Source organism: Rhinichthys klamathensis, unplaced genomic scaffold (genome assembly GCF_029890125.1).
Source record: "Rhinichthys klamathensis goyatoka isolate OS25496 unplaced genomic scaffold, OSU_Roscu_1.1 h1tg000082l_1, whole genome shotgun sequence".
Classification (NCBI taxonomy): domain Eukaryota; kingdom Metazoa; phylum Chordata; class Actinopteri; order Cypriniformes; family Leuciscidae; genus Rhinichthys; species Rhinichthys klamathensis.
In genome coordinates, this window is record NW_026606624.1 from 425597 (window position 1) to 449971 (window position 24375).

At 40.2% G+C, this 24375-nt stretch overlaps 1 protein-coding gene across 4 annotated transcripts in view; it reads left to right on the forward strand.

Annotated features, from left to right (window-relative positions):
• The window catches only part of arhgef10la (Rho guanine nucleotide exchange factor (GEF) 10-like a), a 153035-nt gene that overhangs the window by 20360 nt on the left and 108300 nt on the right, over window positions 1-24375 (forward strand). The window contains exons 3-8 of one of the 4 annotated variants that reach the window (XM_056251370.1): window positions 3884-4012; window positions 12445-12602; window positions 16668-16757; window positions 17472-17599; window positions 20796-20879; window positions 24051-24159. In XM_056251370.1, the coding sequence (XP_056107345.1) occupies window positions 4005-4012; window positions 12445-12602; window positions 16668-16757; window positions 17472-17599; window positions 20796-20879; window positions 24051-24159 (577 nt within the window). In that variant the 5' untranslated portion in view covers window positions 3884-4004. Of the gene's footprint in view, window positions 1-3883; window positions 4013-12444; window positions 12603-16667; window positions 16758-17471; window positions 17600-17737; window positions 17756-20795; window positions 20880-24050; window positions 24160-24375 lie in introns of those variants that run through there. The other 3 variants (XM_056251368.1, XM_056251369.1, XM_056251371.1) reach the window with 3 other exon arrangements.

Consider the following 24375-nt stretch of genomic DNA (forward strand, 5'->3'; position numbering starts at 1 on the left):
CTGGGCTGGCTCATAGGCTGGTAGCTGGCTTGTTGGTTATTGGACTGAACTACAGAGCTAAAACTAGGATTCTGGAGTGGTCTATTACCAGAAAAGACTAGGGAGCCAAATTGAAATCTACCTTTTTTGGGCTTGAAGAGGTTTAAGCCACTGGGCTGAGTCCCAGACTGGTAGCGGTCTTGTGCTGGTTGTTGGTCAACAGGCTGGGCCACAAATTGGTAGCTGGCTTGTACTGGTTGGAGCCCACTGGGCTGGAAACCAGCTTGTTCTGTTTGTGGCCCACTGGGCTGGCTCACAGATGGGTAGCTGGCTCGTTCTGGTTGTGGCCCACTGGGCTGGCTCACAGATTGATAGCTGGTTTGTACTGGTTGCAACCCACTGGTCTGGTCCACAGACTCATAGCTGGCTTGTTCTGGCTCACTGGGCTGGCTCACAGGCTGGTAGTTGACTTGTTCTGGTTGTTGCCCACTGGGCTGGCTCATAGGCTGGTAGCTGGCTTGTTGGTTATTGGACTGAACTAAGGAGCTAAAACTAGGTTTCAGTAGTGGCCTGGTACTAGAAAATACCAAGGAGCCAAATTTAAATGTATTTTTTGGGGGTTTGAAGAGGGTCAAGCCACTGGGCTGAGTTCCAGACTGGTAGCTGGCTTGTTCTGGCCCACTGGTCTGACCCACAGACAGGTAACTGACTTTTTCTGGTTGTTGGACACTGGGCTGGTCCACAAACTGGAAGCTGGCTTGTTCTTGTTGTGGCCCACTGGGCTGGCTCACAGGATGGTAGCTGGCTTGTACTGGTTGGAGCCCACTGGGCTGGAAACTAGCTTGTTCGGTTTGTGGCCCACTGGGCTGACCCACAGATGGGTAGCTGGTCTGTGCAGGTTGTTGGACACTAGGCTGGGCCACAGACTGGTAGCTGGTTTGTTCTTGCTCACTGGGCTGGCTCACAGGCTGGAAGCTGGCTTGTTCTTGTTGTGGCCCACTGGGCTGGTCCACAGGCTGATAGCTGGTTTGTTCTTGCTCACTGGGCTGGCTCACAGGCTGGTAGCTGGCTTGTTCTTGTTGTGGCCCACTGGGCTGGTAGCTGGCTTGTTCTGGCTCACTGGGCTGGCTCACAGGCTGGTAGCTGGCTTGTTGTGGTTGTTGCCCACTGGGCTTGCTCAAAGGTTGGTAGCTGGCTTGTTGGTTATTGGGCTGAACTACAGAGCTAAAACTAGGTTTATGGAGTGGCCTGGTACCAGAAAAGACCAGAGAGCCAAATTGAATTCTACCTTTTTTGGGCTTGAAGAGAGTCAAGCCACTGGGCTGGGTTCCAGAAGGATAGCTGGCTTGTTCGGGTTGTGGCCCAATGGGATGGCTCACAGGCTTGTAGCTTGCTTGTTGCCCACTGGGATGGCTCACAGGCTGGTAGCTGGCTTGTTCTGTCTGCGGCCCACTGGGTTGGCTCACTTGTTCTGGTCCACTGGGCTGGCTCACTTGTTCTGGTTGTGGCCCATTGGGCTGGCTCACAGGCTGGTAGCGTGCTTGTTGGTTATTGGACTGAACTACAGAGCTAAAACTAGGTTTCTGGAGTGGCATGGTATCAGGAAAGACCAGGGAGCCAAATTGAAATCTACCTTTTTTGGGCTTGAAGAGGGTCAAGCCACTGGGCGGAGTCTCAGACTGGGAACCAGATTGTGTTGGTTGTTGGACATTGGGCTGGGCCACAGGCTTGCAGTTGGCTTGTGCTGGTTGTTGGATACTGGGCTGGTCCACAGACTGGTAGCTGGCTTGTACTGGCTGCGGCCCACTGGGCTGACCCACAGGCTGGTAGCTGGCTTGTCCTGATTGATGGACACTGGGCTGGGAGATTACCTGCACTAGTGGTTGAATGAAGGGCTTTGCCATTCGCTCATTGCTGGTTTGCAGTGGAATTTTGGAAACTACCTGTACTGGCTTGGGAACAGAATCATTGCTTTGCTGCAATGGCATCATCCCCATACTCACTGCACTAGCCATAGAGCCATAAACAAGACTCCCACTTACAGCTGAAGCAACTTGAGATCCCGGACTCTGGCTTCTAGTGTCAGAATCAGAGCCAGGTTTTCCACTTGTCACTGGACCACCTGAAGAGCCAATCCGAGAACTATGTCTTCCAGTGCCATATCCTCCCTTAACTGCAGTACTATAAAGGTTCTTGAAACCCAGGGGCCTGATTTGTCCTGCAACATTTGGGTTATACCAGCTGTAGAAACTTTGTAGCTTAACATCTGCTTCAGGGCTATAAAATCCAGGATAGCCTACATTGGTTATAGAGCTAGATCCATAAACTACAATAAAAAGACAAAAGGGCATCATAAAAATAGTATTGACAATTAATTTGCTTAATTCAACCGGATAAACTTACCAATCACAATACTGCCCTGAACAAGGCTTAAGAGTATTGCCAAAGAAAATCTGAAACAAAAATAATTTTTTAGCAACTGGTAGAAAAAGGAACTAACAAACAGATATATTAAATCAAAACATACTTTAAGATTCGCATAGTGGTATCACCCCTATCCAGCCAAAACTACCATCAACTGCTCTCAACCCACCAGCTACAAAAAGAAGAAAAGCTTTTAGCCAACTATGTAGGAATTCTTCTTAACTTGTCTTTTTATAGTGCCTGACTCACCGATCACCAATCACAGTTTAATAGATTATTGTCTTAGACCAATCAGCTGTTGCAGGAACCTCTAATGGATCGTTATTAGTTTCAGGTGTCAGCATTTTCACATTATGGTAAGTGATATTTGTTTGGTGCCATTAGGAGACCCTCTTAAGCTTATTCTCTGTTATTGTCTGCTGAATGGATGTTTCCACCATGAAGTTGTCAATACTGCTGCAGGTTGGAACAATCAATAGCCTTTTCCATTGGTGGGGTGTGTCAGCACTGTTTACATAGACGTGCTGCTGCTATTTCAGCATTTAATCAGTTTGTATTGCATTCAGTATTTTATTCCTGTGTGAATACACTGTTTAAAAAAAATATCCTAATTTAACAGAAAACAATCCAGTGGATCGAAATTGCTTTACAAAGGAAATTGTGAATAGAGATGAGAAAACCACCAATCACCTTTCATAAACTTACTCATGGTATACAGACATTTTAAAGTATTGATTATATGCTGTCTGATCAGACTGTGCATTTGTTATTCTGAGTGTGTGAGAGAAACCCCTATACTGAGAAATTTGAAACTAGAAAAAGCAGAAAAGGGTCTGAAAGTACTGGATGCGATGCAAAGCATGCAATGTGTGGAAAACATTAAAATATGGAACATTTAGAATCCTCAATTTATCAAATGTGCATTATGGATTTGTATTATGAAAAAACCTTTCTGAGAGGTGCCATCATGCTGCTGACAGCACTTCAGTGTTGAAATGAATGCCAATATATTATCAAAGTGCTCAATAATTGTTGAATTAGTCGGACAACATTTCAACATTTTCAGTTTACATTGTCCCATACCACGAATGCTATGGCCTTAACATTGAAGTCAACAGCTTGAAGTATCTATGCTGTTAAATAAAAGTCTTTATAGACAAATGTTGTAACTTGTATGTAATTATGGCAATGTTTGCAATAAGTGTTACGGTGGACTGAGGAATAACCCTAAAAACCAACAGGTTGTGCAATACAGTAAAGGGCCAGATACAGAAAATATCATAGTTGTGTGCACAGCTGCATTTGGGCATTAGAGTGGCTCTATAAAGGAAATTGTTAAAATGCAAAAGGGTCATTATTGGTGATGTGAATGTGACCGTGAGTCACAAGTATATCCACACATGTACACACACTGGGTGCTTCTCAATACTCAAATTGATGCTTCCTCGTTTCCTCGTTTCCTTGCTCCTCCGTCCTCCAGCCCGTGACCCGGAAACTAATCGAATTCAGCCATCTTGAAGGACATCTTAATTCTCTAATTGCACCACAGAGGAGGCGAGGAACGAGGAGTGAGGAAGCTTCCAGAGGAGCTATGAGCGAGGATGCACAGGTATATCCTATGCGGAAGTCTTTCTTGTCGAGAAACCTGATGCAAGTAACAATTCTCCTACCCCTTCTCATTTGTCACAATAATTTTATGCTTTACCTTAGCAGTTTAAATTAATAATATATCACACATATATCAACAGGGCATCTGTCTTTATCTTTATTATTTATTAATTTCTTAAATAACTAAACTTTAACATAAGGGCAGATCCTTTGAGCACAGCTGATGACGCTTTGAAGTGACGCTGGAGTGACTGGTTTCCTTCCTAGTGTGGCAAAAGCAGTCAGGTAGGAGTTACAAAGTAACAAAGGAAACAATAATCCTATAGTCGACTACACCACCCAGAATACACCGGAAAATATCAGCCCTACGCAAGGGCACACAGGTTCGACGCCAAAGGCAGGGTGAGCATGGAGACGTGAATGGAAATTATAAAGACAAAATCACTTTATTTAAACATACAAAAAAAAAGAAGAAAGGAGAATCAAGAAAATACAATTTCACACGAGGTCTCAATCACATCGCAAGTACAATAAAAAGAAATAAAGAGGGAGAAGGCCACAGGCCCTCCGATTTCTATCCCCCTACTCAATACCCACAACTCACACTTGTGAAAGCAAGGCAAAAGAATGTTAAGCATAGCACTCCACGTGGACACCAGTACACGATAACCACGGCCAACCCCTCCCACTTTAAAGATTTAACCACACGCACAACAAAAATAAACAGTAACACAAGAAATCAAAAGTTAACTGGTACAAACTTCAAATAAATCAACTTAAAAAAATGCCAACAAAAATAAAAGTACAGTTACACTTTTGTAACTTAAATAAAAAGCAATTACACTCACAAAAATCCAAAGAAACAAAACAAAAGTAAATAATCCACTCAAAAGGAACATACAAATAGAAAATTAATTTAATAACAATTTACTGTATACACAAAAATACAAAACAAAGAAACAAAACGAACACAGCCACAGGGACTGAGGGGAGAAAACAAAAATGGCAAACAATGGCCAGCTTACTTAAACTTAGCCTCCCAGCTAACTCACACTAACGCAGTGCTGTGGCTTCAACACACAACACCACAAACAAAAATAACAAAACGGACTAAGGTGAGATCCAGGCAGAACTGTAAGTTAAAACTATAACAAAACAATAAAAACAAAACAGCAGAGCAGTCATGTCACTTGATGTACATTTGGCTCCAATTAAAAGTACTGGAAACCTCTGGACGTGCAGTTAAACCTGCCGAACATGAAACAGGAAAATTACTCATAAAACTCATTAAAACAATAAATAAACTCCCATCATACGTATCGAGACAGAGAGATTCACCATGCTGAAATACACATGGTCACTCGCCACACTTACAGCTACTTACATGGCCATGACATGACAAGCAAGTTAGTAAGCCTCTCCATTTAATGGACAAAAGTCATTTTTGACACAGAGAGACTAACTTGAAAGCTTAGTGCACAGCGAACAGAAGGATACTCAAACCACCATCCCTCGTTTGCAATGGTGAACATCAATAAAAAGGGGCGGTCCAAAGCATGATGCATCCTAAGCAACCAAACACTTCCCTTTTTTATACTCCAACAAGGCTCCAAAAGGTTCATCAAACTTACATAATACTGATCAATCATAATGTATAAACACTGATTGATTCACAGGCTATGGTGACACCAGCCAATCGTACCTCACCCGGCTACGCTAGCAGCCTTCCCTCGCATCCTGAAGGGGTGGAGCTGAGACTCGAGGAAAGGAAACGAGGATGCACACATTAGAATTGAGAAGCACCCACTATCTATACCCCTGAACCTAACCCTAATTTAACCCTGAATTCAGAGGGAAATGATGGATGAATAGTGAATAGCACAGAAGCACCTAACCCTGGTTGTAAGCATAGGTGAAAATACCATTTGACCAATTAATTAAATGTAACAGCCTACAAAAAATCTATATACACATGTACAATCTTTAGTTTAAAGCCGTTTAGAAATCATTTGAATGGTTCAATAACCTGTTCTGGAGAGAATGGTGACTTTCCCCGCTCCCCCCAGCGTTCCCAGGCGGAAAACCAACCTTGCAAAATGGGGACTAACGTTCCGGTAAGTTGGAAATAGGAAGTCTCGTGAGAAGCGAGAACGAGCAAGAAACACGAACTGCTTTATGGCAATTCGACATAATTCTATGATACTGTGTATTAGGGGTGGAACGGTACACAGAAGTCACGGTTCGGTTCATACCTCGGTTCAGACATCACGGTTCGGTATGATTTCGGCACAATGGAGGGAAAAGCAAAACAAAAATGCAGAAGGCATTGTATTTTTTAAATAAGTTTTATTAATAAAGGCATAGAACCAGTTTATTTGTAGTGCACTGACAATAGTTTTATATAATTCGTTTATTAATTAAATTAGTAAAAAGACAAAAAGACCTTGCGATATGTTTGGTAATTGTACCTGAATTAATTTAAAATTAATTTGCTATATTTCAGATCAATATATTTGTTTTCCTTAATTTTAATTAACATTATTAATTAACAATGTAACATTATTCTCATCTGAATTATAAATAATTGATTTCTGTATAAAATAATACTACCATTAATAACGCATTCGATTTTCTTTTTTAATCAATGTAGAATGTTTAAGATTAGTGCTCCGAGGACGAGAAATGAAAACCAATGCGATGAATGTCCAAAAGATGGGACCCACAGACTGTTTTGAAATGGAGTTGGATAAATATGTTTTGCTTTTAAAACAGTGTGTGTGTGTGTGTGTGTGTGTGTGTGTGTGTGTGAGAGAGAGAGAGAGAGAGAGAGAGAGAGAGAGAGAGAGAGAGAGAGAGAGAGAGAGAGAGAGAGAGAGAGAGAGAGAGAGAGAGAGAGAGAGAGAGAGAGAGAGAGATGAGGAGAGAGAGAGAGAGAGAGAGAGAGAGAGATTTTGGTTGGGTGACAGTTGTAGGTTACAGTTTGACAAGAGTTTACAGTGTGACAAAAGCACAATGTTGTGTTTTTATTGCGAGTGTACACAAATATAAGTAAACACTTTGCAGGTTTAATGATCTGTATGAACAAAATGACGGAGTATGTTTTTTATGTTTCCACTGTTCGATCGCGGCCGCGCCTCTCTCACACACACACACACACATGTTGTGTTTTCATGTTTTATGGGGCCTTTCCATAGACATAATGATTTTTATACTGTACAGACTGTATATTCTATTCCCTTACACTAACCCTATCCCTAAACCTACCCATCACAGGAAACATTCAGCATTTTTACATTTTCAAACAACATCACTTTTTTCCTCATGGGGACCAAAAAATGTCCCCACACGAACAAGGATTTTGGATATTGCCATCCTTGTGGGGACATTTTGTCCCCATAACGTAGGGTTTACCAGGCCACACACACACACACACACACACACACACACACACACACACACACACACACACACACACACACACACACACACACACACACACACACACACACACACACACACACACACACACACACACACACACACACACAAACACACACACACACTCCAGCATTGCAATCTTGACATCGCAGCCTGTTCATTATGTGGTCACACCAAACGCGAATAGAGCGTTAAATTCGTGTCTATCGCGTCTAGTTCGCCGCTAGTCCAAAGCGAATAGGACGCGTGTATAAGCCAACGTTTGAAGTGAACGCGCGTTCAGAGCATAGACAGTATAAGAAATGGACAGAGCAATCTCATTGGAACTCAGTTGAGACAGTTGAAGCCCATTTTTAGCGATTTTTGAGCACTTCCGTTCCTGACGCGCAGACTCAAACCGACTCAAACTAAGCTTGATGACGTGAGCAACCTGTCTGACAGACGTGAATCTTCTAGTAGCTGTGCGTGAAAATTGCCAACGTTAATCTTGCAGAGACGGGGAACTTGAGCAAAGAGTCCTTTATCGTGAGTGAGCAGGAGTAAGTATTCCGTTGCTTTTATGGACTCATTATCTATGGGCTTCTCCCTTGACGGGACGTCCCGCCGATTGCCAGCGAGCTTCTCCTCCTGTCTGTACGGTAATTTCTGTACAGCGCGACAGAGAGTCGAGTGGTTATGACGCAATCGTTAGCCTATTTTTACTAAAACTGTTTCTACGCGGCCATAATGTAACATAGAAGGTAATGGAGCCCTTTATACATTGTCGTGTTTCTTTAGAAATAAATAATGGACAAATGGAGTCTTTAAACGCCTCAGATGTAAAGTTATTCGCTGTCAAAGTGACGCCAAAATGAATGGGAGTCAATGGAAATGCTAACGCAAGTGAAGTTCTGCTACAACATGGCGGCACCCGGCCGGCTTCAACTTCCGGTCGAGGGATTACCCCCTTGGTTCAGAGCTAAGCCGATGGTACAGATTATTATGTGTCCCTAAAAACCCGCGTATCTAACACTAGTTCCGCATTACATTAATTAATTTCCACGCAAGTTTTATTTATTTTTTATACCGTGTATTCTCCGTGTAAATTCGTGCACCGAACCGTGACGCCCGTACCGTTTCGGTTCGGTACGAATACATGTACCGTTCCACCCCTACTGTGTATGTATTACCCACCTCGGTAGACATAGCTCCACACGATAGAGTTGGCTGGCTCCGATAATAACAAATGCACATGAGCAGCGGTAGAAAGCTGGAGGAAGGTGCCGCAAGTGAGTTTTTTTATGACAGTGTTGTGAAATATACGCCGCACAGCTGTAGGGGGAGCTCGTTGAGAAAACATGCGACAACAAAAGTGAAAATCAGCGAATAAATGGCTAGAGTTGCCAAGTCCCCCTTTAAAACAAGTTTTTTTTTGTATAGTTGCAATGCTATTTGCTGTCTCTCCGTGTTGTTTGAGCGTGCTTGGTTAATCTGAACGTCATACAGGAATCTGGCAAAAGACAAATGTGCACGCCTTCTATAGCCTGGCAAGCCAGACCTACATCAAGATGTTAGGTCTGGGAACTCACAATTGGCATACATCAGTCCGAGGGGCGGGATAAACGGTTGTCTTTCAATATCCCTCGGCATGCAATAGGACAGCGCTACAACCAACGGCTGTGGCTGTGAGTCCCATACGTTTTTCCACCAGCGGAGCTAGTTGATATATTAAACTTTTGTCGTATCCGATCGTCAAAACTCCGAACACATCTTCCTTTTTTAAGAATGACTTAAGTTACGTTCTCTTAACTCCAAGTCCTCCAGAGTCGCAGCCAAATCCGATTCGAAAGACCGCTGTTCGCCAGCAGCATCTTCTTTGTTTTCAAGTAACGTTAGCAGGGAAATCACCTATGGAAATCACGCGGAACCGTCACATCTCTGCCGTCATTGTTAAGCCCGCCCACCAACTCTATACACGATGTGATTGGCCTGACCAGAGTTAGGTTTTTCCAGTTCGAAAAGCCAACGGAGAGTTGCTAGACCACACTTTGCTGCAAAATAGTTTTTGCTGCCGCTAGGGTGCGTCTAAATTTCTAGGCTACGCCTTCTACCCATCAAGTTTGAATATACATCCGTTCCGTTGGAGTGTGTGCTGCTCCTCACAGCTTCTAATCTGCAATACTGCTTCAGTCGGTGCACTAGTAATGGCTTCTACATGGATTATTTAACATTTGACTGTTAAATTCTTATTTTGAGCGAATTTGAGTTGTGGGATGTCGATTGAGAATGAAAAAATGCGAATATGAACAGAAATTTACAAATGCCTGAAGGACATAGGCTATTGCAAACGACAGAAGGTAAATAACTTTTATTGTAAAAGTTATTTACACATGAGTGTACAAGACAAAACACATTGACTAGACTTTAGCTGCCTTGTCATAGTGTCCACTGATGCATCAGATTATGGTCTGGGAGCGATATCATCGCAGGTGCACAGTCAACGCACAGTGACATTTGCTTCACAAACTTTAACCCCAGCCCAAAGGCATTATTCAACTGTGGAGAAAGAAGCTGTGTGTGTTTCGGCCGTTGAGAAGTTGTGCTCATATCTTTGGGGCAGACGTTTCATGCTGTGCACTGATCATCAGGCACTGACAACCCTGCTGTCCACATGGGGAGCTGGACATCCCGGGATGCGCATTGCTCAGTGATCAGCTCGCCTTCTATGCTTCACAGACGCCGCTGTGTATCGTGCTGGCTCATCAAATTCCACTTAGTAAGTCCCCTTCCACTTACTTCTGCTCCCAACTCTGATGATGAGCCAGAGCTAGTCTCTCTATTGTCTACTGCCCTGACTGCGATTTCACCATCCGAGTTCGAAACTGCCACAGCCTTGTGTCTTTAATTGACCTCTGTGCGCACTCAAACTGCTAAAGGATGGCCGGTTTCTGTAAAAGCTTTGCATACCGACCCTCTTCAACCCTCTTCGGTACCTTTGCATACCGACCCTCTTCGGTACCTTTCTCAAATGCACCATGGAGTAAACTGGGCATGGACGTGGTCGGCCCATTTGACACAGCTGCTTGGGACTGTAGGTATGCTATTTACCTTAATTGATTACCATTCCAAATGGCCGGAAGTAGCCTTTTACATCGTTCATGACCACAGGGGTTTTGATTGACTTTCTCAATAGCGTCTTTAGTTGCCATGGTTACCCGGTAGAGTTGGTTACGGATAATGGGCAACATTTCAAATCGGATGCATTCACGACCTTTCTGCGAGAAAGAGACATTACTCCAGGCCGCACTGCTGAGTATCATCCAGCGGCGAATGGTGCCATAGAACACTTTTAACAGGGTTCTTGAGGACTGCGTACAGTCAGCTATAGTAAAGTCTAAGCCATGGAAGCGTACTGTTACTGACTTTCTCCAAGTTTACCGTTCTACTTCACATGCCACCACTGGAGGTTTCACCCTTTGAATTGCTCCATGGGCAGAAGAAGATGTTACCCTTCATCCTCCTGCCAGCACTCTCTGGCCAGCAGCTGTTCACAAGCGAGTTGTTTTTAAGCAATCTCTGACGCAAAGCATAGCGGACAACTGATTCTCCTGAAAGAGGGGGACAGGGTGCGATTGTGCAAGAGCTTTCATGTGCTGAAGGGACACTCCAAATTTTCCGACCCCATTGGAATCGAGTAACTAGAGGGTCCAAATAGCTACTTACTAGAGGATGGAAGGAAATGGCATTTTTTGCAACTGGCACAAGCTGTTCAGATGCCTGATCCTGCACCTGCGCTTGCGGAGGAAACCTCCGCCTGTGATAAAATGGAGAACTCCATAAAATGGAGAAGGGATGTCCGTCAAGAACGCGCAGACCTCCCTCATGGCTCAAAGATTTCAAGACGTAAATGTATAGTTTACATTAGTTATATACATTGCCTATACGTTGGTTCTGTTACCTGTTATAATTAAGATAAGCTTGGTTGTTTTGTGCTCAAGCAGTTTTCTGTTCAGGAAGATACATTGTGTAATTGCTTGGGATGGACATTTTGTCCTTGTTAATTCATTGTAATTAGTTGTAAGATTAAGGTAGAGAGAAATGTTTTTTTTTACTTTTTGGGGAATGTTGTGTCTATATAGACTGTTTTTACAAATAATTAACATTAGGGGGAGATATAGGACTAGAGAAGGTGAGCATGAGGATAGACAAGAGTGGCAACACATGGAAGAGAGTTCGGTCTCGATTAAAGAGTGAATAACCGAGCCATCGTGTCTTTTATTGTTTTGTAAAGTTAAGCAGAGCTCATTTATATTTCGCACTTGGCATGTTTACCTTATTGCATGTGAAGTGCATCACTGCTCTTGAAATAAGTAAAATGTGGCGTGAATTGATACAAACGTGTGATGCCGTGTCATTGGAGGCAATAGATGATTACTCTTAAAAGCACTAATAAAAGCTTGAAAAAAGATTGAATACTGAAATACATTTCAATGACCAAAGCACTGTTACATTTTGAAGCATTCAAAGCATTATCCCATGAACACATTTTTCATCAAATTCTTTCCTATTATGGTAAACCGTATGAATAATATATATGCCCTTTTTCGTGTAGCACAGCTCAGAAAAAATATGAGTTTATTGTAGTAGTTCAATGAAGTTGACTTAAGCAACACTGAGTTGACTGGCCTGCAATACTAGCTTTAAATAACAAACATTTATTTAAATTGAATCAAATTCTCATAACTCATATTGCCCTGGTTTTCCTACTCTCTACTTACACTTTGAATACTCTACCACATTTCCATTTTCACTCTACACAAAACACTGTAGCACTCATAACAGGAAAAAAGTGCCTTTTGTAATAGTGACTTTATGAGGCTGATGGCATCTGAACACTTTCCCTTCTCCTACCACCCACCACCCAGTCTGAGGCTTGAGCTGATCTCGGCTGATCTCAGTATCAGTAATCTTGAGAGGTCAGCAATAATATGGCTCTATTTTTAGGGAATGTTCCAGAGATCAAGCTTTCACAGACACTGCTGCACCAGAGGACTTAAATGAAGAGGAAGACCAGACTTGCACTGCGGTGAAGAAGACAGAGAGGGAAACATGCTCTATTAAAACTAACACAGAAACAGAGAATAGCAGACACAGCCCAGCACAAAATGCTGAAGGTAAGAGACAAAAATCAAATGTATTACAGCCATAGCGTTTATATAAAGTATACAATGGGGCTAAAGGCAAACCTTAAGAAATATGTGCTTTTCACTACTCCCATGGTTGGTTGCAGATTTTTTTTTATTGAACATTGATGGAGCAACAGATTTTGTGTGAAAATAAATCATAAAGGTGGATTGTTTGTTTAAAAATCATATAAATGTATAAGTTGGACCTTTTTACCCTACACACGGGGTAAAGCACTCACCAGCATGGAGCAAAAGGCACAACTTATTGATATACTTCAGCTAAAATAATATGTTTTTAATAATGTTTAAGTTAAAGTTGTTCAAAACAATCACTTTAGCAAAGTTTGTACTATTTTCGGTTTATTTTGATAAATAAAATAATTCATTTTTGTTCAATAAATATACTGTAAAGAAACTAAATTATTTAAAAAAGTGAAGATTCTGAAAGCATTGAATGAGATCCCATAATAAATTAGTATAGCTTTACAGTAGTAACAGATACATATGACATTTTATTAGGCTATATGATATAATTAATACATATATATTTATTTTTAAATATGATGGTTTAATTATAAATTTGGTGATTGAAGTGGATACCCAACTTTGGCTATCTGAATCTGAAGTCAGCCAGCTATATTTATTGTGCCTTTCGCCCCAACAGTAGGGGTGCTTTTTACCCCAAATACCATACTTAACATATTCTTCCGTTATTGAAAATCTGTTGCTTTAATTACCTTGAACAAAACTGAAAATTAGAGATGCACCGATAGCCTACTCGGTCAACAATCGGTATCGGCGGATAAAAGCAATTATTTTCACTATTGGCCATCGGCCGATTGTTTAAAAACAGCCGAAGATCAGTACCGATTTTATCCTGTCAATCAAAAGGGTGCGGGAAAACATGACCGACGGACGGCAACTCACACTGTGTATGAAGAAAATCTCTGGTGTTGAGTTAGGCCAAGTTAATGCGACATGCAGGCTCTATTTGACCCTATGAATGACCCGTAGTTCAATCCAGGGTTGCCACATCTGCAGTTTATCCTTATAGCTACTAAAAAAATTTTTTTGTAGCGCCTCTCATCCAATAATCGCTAATAGATCTGTGCTTTGTTACTTCTAAAAAGAAACAAAGTATCATCTCTCAAATTATGTCCATTTTATCACGAAATTCAAAGAATAAATGGCGTTTTGACGCTCTTAAATGTGACGTGACACGTGACACAGAGCCTCAGTTCAAGCAGCAGCAAAAGTCTATTCTTCCACTTGATACAAATTAGAAAAACGTGCTTGAATATCAGAAGGTAAGTTGAAAGATACAGTACAACTTACTGAAATCCGTCTCGTCATCACTCAATCAGTGTTTCAACCGCGTGAATACGTAAATAAAACTGGAAAGTCATGTTAGTAATCTAAAAATAAAAAAACTAGCGAGGAGCTAATTTACTGTTAATTATATATGTATCATGTTTGAATACATTTTCCATGAAGACAAGTGCTTATGAAAACTACCTTATATGTGTTACTGTATACAATCATATCAGCTTTAATTGAGTGTAACTATTATATCTGGAAATAGCAGTTGAATATCTGTGTTGTTAATTTTTCAACCTGAGTAGTGTAGGCCTACTAAATGAGAGGGTTCTCTTTATAGTTTGCAGCATTATTTGGGAGAGATTTTTTTCCATAAGAAAAAACAAACTATCGTCCGATTTCATTCTGAATAATCAGCAATCGGTATCGGCTGAGAAATGTCATATCGGTGCGTCTCTACTGAAAATCATTAACAGATGTCAGGGTATCCGCGGGGTCTTGAAAAGTATTAAAAGGTGATAAATCAATTTTGGGAAAATTAAAACCCTTAAAAAGTATTAAAAAGTCTTATCACGGCTTTATAAAGTCTTAAATTTTGAAAGTATTGTTTCTAGGGATGCACCGAATATTCGGCCACCGGAAATTTTCGGCCGAAAATAGCCCAAAAGTGCATTTTTGGTTTTCGGCCGAAAGACTTTTATGATGTGAAAATGTTGTGATGACGCAAACAGAAACCGCGACCTGCACGTGCTTGTCTGAAGCAACATGTCTGCGGTGTGGACGTATTTCAGTATATGATCTGAACCCGCGAGGAGACGGAAGCCTTGTTTATACTTTCGCCTGCCTCTGCAGCGCGAGTCTCCACAGACAGCGCGCATAACGTTACCTCTCCAAACGGTCGAGGCGTTTATACTTGACGCGCTCGCCGTTGTACTATTCTTTGAAACGACAGGGGACGACTCAAGTAACTGTCCTCTGCTCTAACCATCAGGAATCGGTGTAAAGAAGAAAGATAAACATGTGACAATGTTTATTTTTTAGTAGCCTACCACCACCAATACAAAAATAATCATGTAAAACCCAGTAAACCATGAGATTATTACTTGTGACATTACAAAAAAATATGTATAGGAATATGTACCAAATTAACGCTCTCTTAAATATTTTCTAATTTCACTAAACATATTTCATTAAGTTTCGTGTACATTTGTATTAAACATGGACCTTTGTTCATTAAAATGGCTTTTTATGCTTGTATGCTCATTTTTAAAATGTAATCAACTAATTTAGACGTGCAAACTGGGTGCTGGTGTGATGAGAAGTTCATGTTCGGCTTTGTTTTTATGAGAGAACATTTAATTTTAAAACCTTTCTGCAGGCCAGCAGATTATTATTTAATGTACACATGAGTGGGGTCAAGTTAAACATTTTAGTTTGAATTTTATTTTATACTGTGCATTGTGCTAAATAAATATTTGCATAATTTGTAATTGATTTATTCTTTGAAAATGTTAATTTATGCAATTGCAATGCCTTGATTTTAGTAAAGTTTGTACACAGTCATAACCATAAATGCAATGGTACTTATAATTGGCATAATTTCTTTCGGTTTTTCGGCCTTGGGTTACTCTTTTTCGGTTTTCGGTTTCGGCCAAGAATTTTCATTTCGGTGCATCCCTAATTTTTTCTGAATTAGCTGTCCAACAGTTTGAGTCTCAAAAACATCGTAAAAGTGTGTGAATTCAGTCATTTTTATTTTAAAAAAAAAAAACAGAAGAACTGAGGCACATGTCAGCATGATTGTTGTTGAGGGTGGAGCAAAGTTTTTTTGTTTTTTTAATAAACTTTGCTTTGATTTACTATCCCAGCCTATTTGATTTTTTTTTTTATCAGAGTGGTCTATAGTCTTTATGACAAACTAAAACTGTTAAGTTAAAAGTATCACTGATGTAAATGGTTACAGCTTGAAGTGGCGGTGAGGTATTAAAAAATATTGAGAAGGTCTTGAAAAAGTCTTGAAAAGGTATTAAAATTAACTTCAAGATTCCTGCATATACCCTGGATGTGTCAGTTCAGTCAAATCAATAAAATTGCTGAATATTAAGTGACATTGCACTGAGAAGCCAGAAGTGTGCTTAGTTTTAAAATGCACATCTTCCAGTTATTTTCTCCCTTCCAAAATGGTAAATGCCACTAAAAATTACTAACATTTGTGTTAGTAAATTGCAACCACATAATGGCTGTTTCCATCCCTATCTATGTCCGATTTGAAGTTGTGTTGGGTTTTCTGATGTGGTGACAGATTGCCAGATAAGGTCACATCCTTTTATAGCACAGTAATCATACCAACATTAAACATTGCGCCAGATTTATGCTGTTTGACCTGCCTTAAGTCCAGGTTTTCTTCATAGTTCCCTTCATGTCTGATCAATTGAAAACAGTGATTTGGGTAAGTTTAAAAAGAAAAATTTCTGGGCAAATAATCTTAAAAGAAAAAATCAATATGGCCCGCCAAGTTCAGTTTTGTTGACTTGTTTTGAGTCAACAAAACAAGTCCCATACCCCCCCTCTCTTATCTGATGACTTTTACTTGGCGGGACAACCTGTCAATCACATGAGAGCAATAGCAAACAACAACCATTAAATAAATACCTGATGGACAAAATCAAGTCCCGTTTCACTCTGATAAAGCTACGTCACAGACTATCGCTTGATTTTTTTATTTTATTTTTGCAGGTGATGCCTCTGCTGAGTCTGAACACCAGACGGCTGGTCCGGAGGTGATCTATGATGATGTACCCTGTGAAGATTTGTCCTCAGGAGAAGGTCAGTCATGTGTTTGTGTCTGTCTTTCAGCATATACAGATCTCTCAGTTCCAGTGTTTTAATGTTGCGCGTATCTGGGTGTTTCTTCAACTTCAAGGCAAGCAATTTTATGCAGGTTGGTTTTTATAATAAAATAACAGATTCACATTTAAGATTTTTCCTCTTTGTGATATAAAACTGTTTTGGAATTTTTTTACTATAATTTTATAATGTATCTTTCTACTGTTCAAATACATTTTATAGTTTTACTCTTTCAGATCCTGACAAACGGTCTTAATATATGAAAATTTTTCATAAAATATGCATCTACAAATGATGATAAACCATTCCGACCAACAGATGTCACCATTTCCATCAAAATCAAAAATGTTGCCCCTAAAAAAGTTAGTGAACTTGTTCATCAGTTAATATATCATGCTTGAAATAAAATGAGATATTTGACAAAGAAAAAAAGAGAAAATAATGTTTAACACAATGTTAAACATAATGTATCATTTGAGATATGGTGGAAATTACATTTGCTGTAAGGCTAAAAAACAATTTTACAGTCCACATGGGCCAAAAGTGCCCATAGTTGAAGAAACACCCTTCTAGCATATGTGTGATTTTTATGTGTTATGTTAGGTAGATGTTTCTTTGTATCAGCATGTCATTGTCAGAAGACCTACAGTATTAACAGGACTGTACTGAAACCTGCATTGCTTTTTGTGTCAGCTGACTTGATCTATGAGGACGTTCAGAAAGAGGAGGGCTTGCAAGGGCCCAAAAATGGCTGGAGCTCAAGTGAGTTTGAAAGCTATGATGAGCAGTCCGACTCTGAGAGGGCGCCAACCCGTAGCAAGGTGCGTGTGTGTTAATAGATTCCCCACAACTGCAATAATTACAGCCTTCCAAACATCTGATTTATCTTCAGACACATTTCCACATTCCTCATAAATATAAACCACAAAGGTCCTTAAAAAGATTTAAACCCCCCAAGGTTGCAGGCTGATTGATTGGTATGTGTTTTGATCATTTATTTGAGATGCAGGTTCTTGTGATACTTCGATGGTGAAGGTTTGCTTTGCCACCACAAGAGCGCAGTGTTGGCCAGCACTTGCCTAATCGCTACTAACGCAGGGGCGTGACTGACACACTTTTACACTGCTCTATATTGCTGCAAATTTGAATTCTGTGTGCACTGTGTTATCTGCCCTTACACGTTCATGAGGTCACACTGGTATGGAAAACACTTTGCCCAGGCGGCAGTCCCTCAGAAACCAATTTCCCATGGCCAGACTCACCTTTACCTCTGCTGAATTAGGCTCCATAAGATTCCTGCTGCCAGACGACTCGCGATAAGCAAGAATTAGATTGCTGAGTCTAATACCACAGTGATTTGAGCTCAGTTTAACCAGTTATTCCCCCTGCTTTTTTCAGTTCTTGTATAATTGGAATGGAATGGCTTTCTTTCGAAAGGTGTCAAAAGTTTTTATAGTGGGCTTGTTAAGAATAAAACTAACTCAAAAGGACAAACAAGCAACAACTGACTTCACAACAGCATGGGATAATTGGGAATGAGTCTTTGCGATTATGTCAGAAAAAATAATAACACAAAATGTTGAATTGATCAAAAGTAACAGTATACTTTTACATTGTTAGTATTTTTGTATTTGTATTTTTTAAACAAATGCTATTCTATTGAACTCTCTCTCTCTCTCTCTCTCTCTCTCTCTCTCTCTCTCTCTCTCTCTCTCTCTCTCTCTCTCTCTCTCTCTCTCTCTCTCTCTCTCTCTCTCTCTCTCTCTCTCTCTCTCTCTACATATATATATATATATATATATATATATATATATATATATAGAGAGAGAGAGAGAGAGAGAGAGAATTCAATAATATATATATATATAGAATACAGGAATATATATATATATATATATATATATATATATATATATATATATATATACACTCACCGGCCACTTTATTAGGTACCCCATGCTAGTAACGGGTTGGACCCCCTTTTGCCTTCAGAACTGCCTCAATTCTTCGTGGCATAGATTCAACAAGGTGCTGGAAGCATTCCTCAGGGAGTTTGGTCCATATTGACATGATGGCATCACACAGTTGCCGCAGATTTGTCGGCTGCACATCCATGATGCGAATCTCCCGTTCCACCACATCCCAAAGATGCTCTATTGGGTTGAGATCTGGTGACTGTGGAGGCCATTTTAGTACAGTGAACTCATTGTCATGTTCAAGAAACCAATTTGAAATGATTAGAGCTTTGTGACATGGTGGAAGTAGCCATCAGAGGATGGGTACATGGTGGCCATAAAGGGATGGACATGGTCAGAAACAATGCTCAGGTAGGCCGTGGCATTTAAACGATGCCCAATTGGCACTAAGGGGCCTAAAGTGTGCCAGGAAAACACCCCCCACACCATTACACCACCACCACCAGCCTGCACAGTGGTAACAAGGCATGATGGTTCCATGTTCTCATTCTGTTTACGCCAAATTCTGACTCTAACATCTGAATGTCTCAACAGAAATCGAGACTCATCAGACCAGGCAACATTTTTCCAGTCTTCAACTGTTCAATTTTGGTGAGCTCTTGCAAATTGTAGCCTCTTTTTCCTATTTGTAGTGGAGATGAGTGGTACCCGGTGGAGTCTTCTGCTGTTGTAGCCCATCCGCCTCAAGGTTGTGCGTGTTGTGGCTTCACAAATGCTTTGCTGCATACCTCGGTTGTAACGAGTGGTTATTTCAGTCACTGTTGCCCTTCTATCAGCTCGAACCAGTCTGGCCATTCTCCTCTGACCTCTGGCATCAACAAGGCATTTCCGCCCACAGAACTGCCGCTCACTGGATGTTTTTTCTTTTTCGGACCATTCTCTGTAAACCCTAGAGATGGTTGTGCGTAAAAATCCCAGTAGATTAGCAGTTTCTGAAATACTCAGACCAGCCCTTCTGGCACCAACAATCATGCCATGTTCAAAGTCACTCAAATCACCTTTCTTCCCCATACTGATGCTCGGTTTGAACTGCAGGAGATTGTCTTGACCATGTCTACATGCCTAAATGCACTGAGTTGCCGCCATGTGATTGGCTGCTTAGAAATTAAGTGTTAATGAGCAGTTGGACAGGTGTACCTAATAAAGTGGCCGGTGAGTGTATATTCCTGTATTCTCCACAAAAATAAAATGCAGCATAACTGTTTTCAACATTAATAATAATATAAGGTATGTTTCTTGAGCTGTAAATCAGCATATTAGAATGATTTCTGAAGGATCATGTGACACTGAAGTCTAATGTAATGGCTACTGAAAATTCATCTTTGCCATCACATGAATAAATGACATTTTAAAATATATTAAAACAGAAAATAGTCTTAAATATATAATATTTTAAATTATATATATAATATTTAATTTTATTGCCTTGTTTCTTATGCACACAAAACATTACACTACAAAAACTGACCAACCGCAAACTTTTGAATGGTTAAACTTATTTAATTTTTTTCTTATATTCTTCTGAAATTTTTTTAATGCTCCATCAGACGCAATATTAATTCTTTCCACTAATCGCGAAACTGCACTCAAAGGATTCAGGAATATCAGAAGCAGTGAAGGCAGCATAGATGCATCCTTGGAAAACAGATCAGACGAAGGCATCTTATTGACAGGATGTTTCACAAACATTGGATTAGGACGAGATGACTTCCTACCTCTCTTTTGGACACAGCCCGTGGCTTTGTTTTGGAAATAAGGAGGTGCTTGTCTGAGATTCGCATTAGCGAGAGTTTACATGCTGTCAAAATTGTATCTTCCTCTGTCCATCCCATGCTGCTTTGATTTAAGATTTAAGCCACACCCATTGTGCCAGTAATTTCTCTTGCATATGCTTTTGTGGTTGATCCTGATTTTGCCTTGCCCTCATCCCTTAGTTTCCCTCACCTTTATGCTTACCCCTTCGTTCCTTCCTCTTCCCCATGTTACCATGTTATTGCGCTCTCACCCATGGCCTGTGTTGTTGCCGTGACGATATCCGTAGCTCTCCCCCGATGTGCGACGACTGAGAGAACGTTACACCAGGACCAAACAGGAGCTAGCCATGAGACTGGGGGGCAGACATCAGGTACACTCAAGCACGTATGGGGAAGAATGGGCTTCATGGGGGTGAACCAGCTCAGAGCTTTCAATAGAGGCGATCAGTCACCTGCGTTCAAGATTACATATTCTCTTTCTCACTTTTCTCTGCTAAAAAGACTAGTTTGAATTTCCATGCTGGTCTGTTATTGCTAACCAACACATCCAAAGCACAGCAATATGCTAGTCTCTTTTTTTTTTTTGCAGGGTAAGTCTTCATTCTTCATTTGAGTTGTCTGTCCCTGTCTTGCTTTTCTGTCTCTCTTTTGTATGTTTTAAATCACAGGGTCTGTATGGGGTGTTCACTGATCTCTACAAACACAGCTGGAAATAGAGTTTTGTCATATGAATTTAAGTCGCGCAGACAGAGGTGGACAAAGTACGCAACTTCCTTACTTGAGTGAAAGTACATATACTACTGGTCAAATATTACTCCGTTACAAGTAAAAGTTGTAAAGACCGATTTTTACTTGAGTAAAAGTACAGAAGTACTCATTTTTAAAAGTACTTGAGTATCAAAAGTAAAAAGTAAACGTCAATGCATTGTTTTATTATTGTTGTATGTAATACTTACAGTACCTTATGCCTCTGAATCTATGCCTGCCTACCCTCATATCAATAATATCACATTTATTTCTAGAACACAGTTCCAGTATAGTGGGATTGAATGTGAGATTGAATAAGTGCACTCAATAACGTCCATAATGGTTTCAGACACCCAAATGGCTGTTCCCTCAAATAGTGCCCTATTTAAAGTTTTTTGGCTTTGACGTCAACCCGACTTTCATTTCCAACCAAAATCCAACGTTTGTCCGACGTCGGGTTCTGAAGTCAATCTGACTTTCATTTCCAAACCAAAATCATCCCCTGACTGACGTTACTACTTTCTACTCAAGGACCTTGACAGAAATGTAGTGGAGTAAAAAGTACGATATTTGTCTTTCAAATGTAGTGAAGTTAAAGTAAGAAGTTTCCAGAAAAATAATACTCAAGGAAAGTACAGATACTCAAAAAGTGTACTTAAGTACAGTACTCAAGTAAATATACTTTGTTACTGTCCACCTCTGCCTGCAGATAATAGGTGTTGTCTACATTGTGATTTTTTTTTTACAAACATTTTTTTTTGTAATATAATATATTTTACTATTGAAATATAAAATGACAAATAATAGATTGAGTTACAGTGTATATACAATACCATGCAAACGTTTGGGTTAAGATTTTTAAAAAAAAGAAATTAATACCTTTTTCAGCAAAGATGCATTATGGAAGCATGTTTCCGCCACAGAATAATACAATTAAAAATATGATTGTGACTATTTAGCTCACAATTCTGACCTTTTTTTCTCAGACTTGCGAGATATAAAGTCGTTATTGCGAGTTCTAAAGTCAGAATTGCGAGATATAAACCCGCAATTGCGATAAAAAAAGTGAGATAAAAAGTTGCAATTACATTTTTTTTAATTTTTATTGAGTGGTGGAAACAAGCTTCCATTCATCAAGGCCCCGATATACTTCAAGCGAAGAGTGAACTAGTGTGACGTCATTTCGAGCAACAACGGGACAAAAAAAAGTTCATTTTGTGTTCATTTCGGGGTTCAAACAGCTTGCCAAAGTGAACTTTCCGGAAAAGTTCGCTCTGGTTGGTAAACACCTTCGAACTATCATTGGTCCATGGTGATTACATAATAGGCAGGTGTGCTCTGACTGAGGCTCCGCCTGCTTTAACGTTGAAATCTTCGCCGGTTCATTTCTTCTGTTCAGTCCCTCGAGGTCGGATGTCCGGGAGTAAAAACATGAACACACTGGAGAGCCGCTTTATAGTAGAAAATGTTGTAATTCTAATTGAAAGAGAGCTTGTGCAAACATCCACAGCGCTATGATCAGATGCTTTAATAACTACTATTTTCTCATCGCTGTCATTTTTGTTGTGTGTTTATTTTGTTATTGATAGGAATGCGCGCAGAACATATTCATCTAAACGCCGCTCTCAGCATTGTGGGCGGCGTCAGGATGTTCTCTATACCACTACTCACGTATTTCCAACTTGTTTTTACCCCTAACCGACGAACGAAAAAGAACTTTGGAAGTGAGTATACCGGGGCCTTTAAACCAATCAAATGTGGCACTAAAGACACAAAAGTAAAAAAGAAAAATTATAATATTTAAAAAATGCTGTTCTTTTCAAGTTTCTGTTCATCAAAGAATCCGTAAAAAATAAATGTAGCGCGGTTTCCACTAAAATGTTAAGCAGCACAACTGTTTTCAACATTTATAGTAAGAGAGATTTTTCTTGAGCACCAAATCAGGATATTAGAATGATTTCTGAAGGATCATGTGACACAAGACTGGAGTAACGATGCTCCAAATTCAGCTTTGCCATCACAGGGAATAAATAATATTTTAAAATACATTTAAATAGAAAATGATATATTATATTTTAAATTGCAATAATATTCCACAATTCTACTGCTTTTACTTTATTTTTGATCAAAGAAATGCAGCCTTGGTGTGCATGTGTGAAACATCTACTAACCCCAAACTTTTGAACAGTATTGTGTCTCTACTTATGTGTAACAGTCACATATCTATCACATGTCCACTTTCCAAGGAACTTATGGTCAATTTGGAACCCTCTGCCTTTCCTTTTGCGTTAAAAGTCCCTCTCTGTATTATTCTTACTTTCTTTTATTCTGTTGTAAACAAACCATTCAAATTGCTTCCACTATAAAGGATTTTGATTCAGCTTTCCTAATCTCTAATTTGATATGGGCACACTTGTGTATATATAAAGTAAACAGCTCGCATGTGGTTTGAGCAAGACATTTCCACATGCTCTCCATTAATGACCTGCTTTCGAAGATGGGCCGTCTGCCTCCTTTTTTTCTAATTTAAAAATATCTCTGTAGCTTGATGTTCTCTCACACACTTAGGATCTTGTGGCTTGTGGCCATTGAAGCAGACCCTTAAGCACACACCCAACTGCCGCCATGCTGCACTGAACTGGTGCCTCACAAATGGCAGGCAAACCCAAGCATGGCTGTTTACGCTCGAGGGCTTGAGATGGTCAACCTTTTTCTATAAGGGTCTACAACGTCACTGGTGAGAAACGCCAGCTGGACTGCCTGTGACTTTCTGTCCCCCTCTGGTCCCTTTGCAGGTCCATCAGCTGATGCGGGCGGCACGTAGCGGAACGAAAGATGGCCTGGAGAAGACCAAAATCGCTGTGATGAGGAGAGTTTCATTCCTACATAAAAAGGACCACTCAGGTAATCCAAGAATATTTTTGAGAATGTATCTTCTTTCAAGCATTCATCCTGTCCACTTTTCCTTTGATAGAATCCCATTCAGGAAAGAGGCAATTATACATTTCTAATGCTTTTTATCTCCCTCAAAGAAACAGGTCTGTTCATTGAATTAAGTTAGACCTCTTTAGAGATGGCATATGATCTGACAGCCACAGAGTCAGATGCGATAGAAAAGGT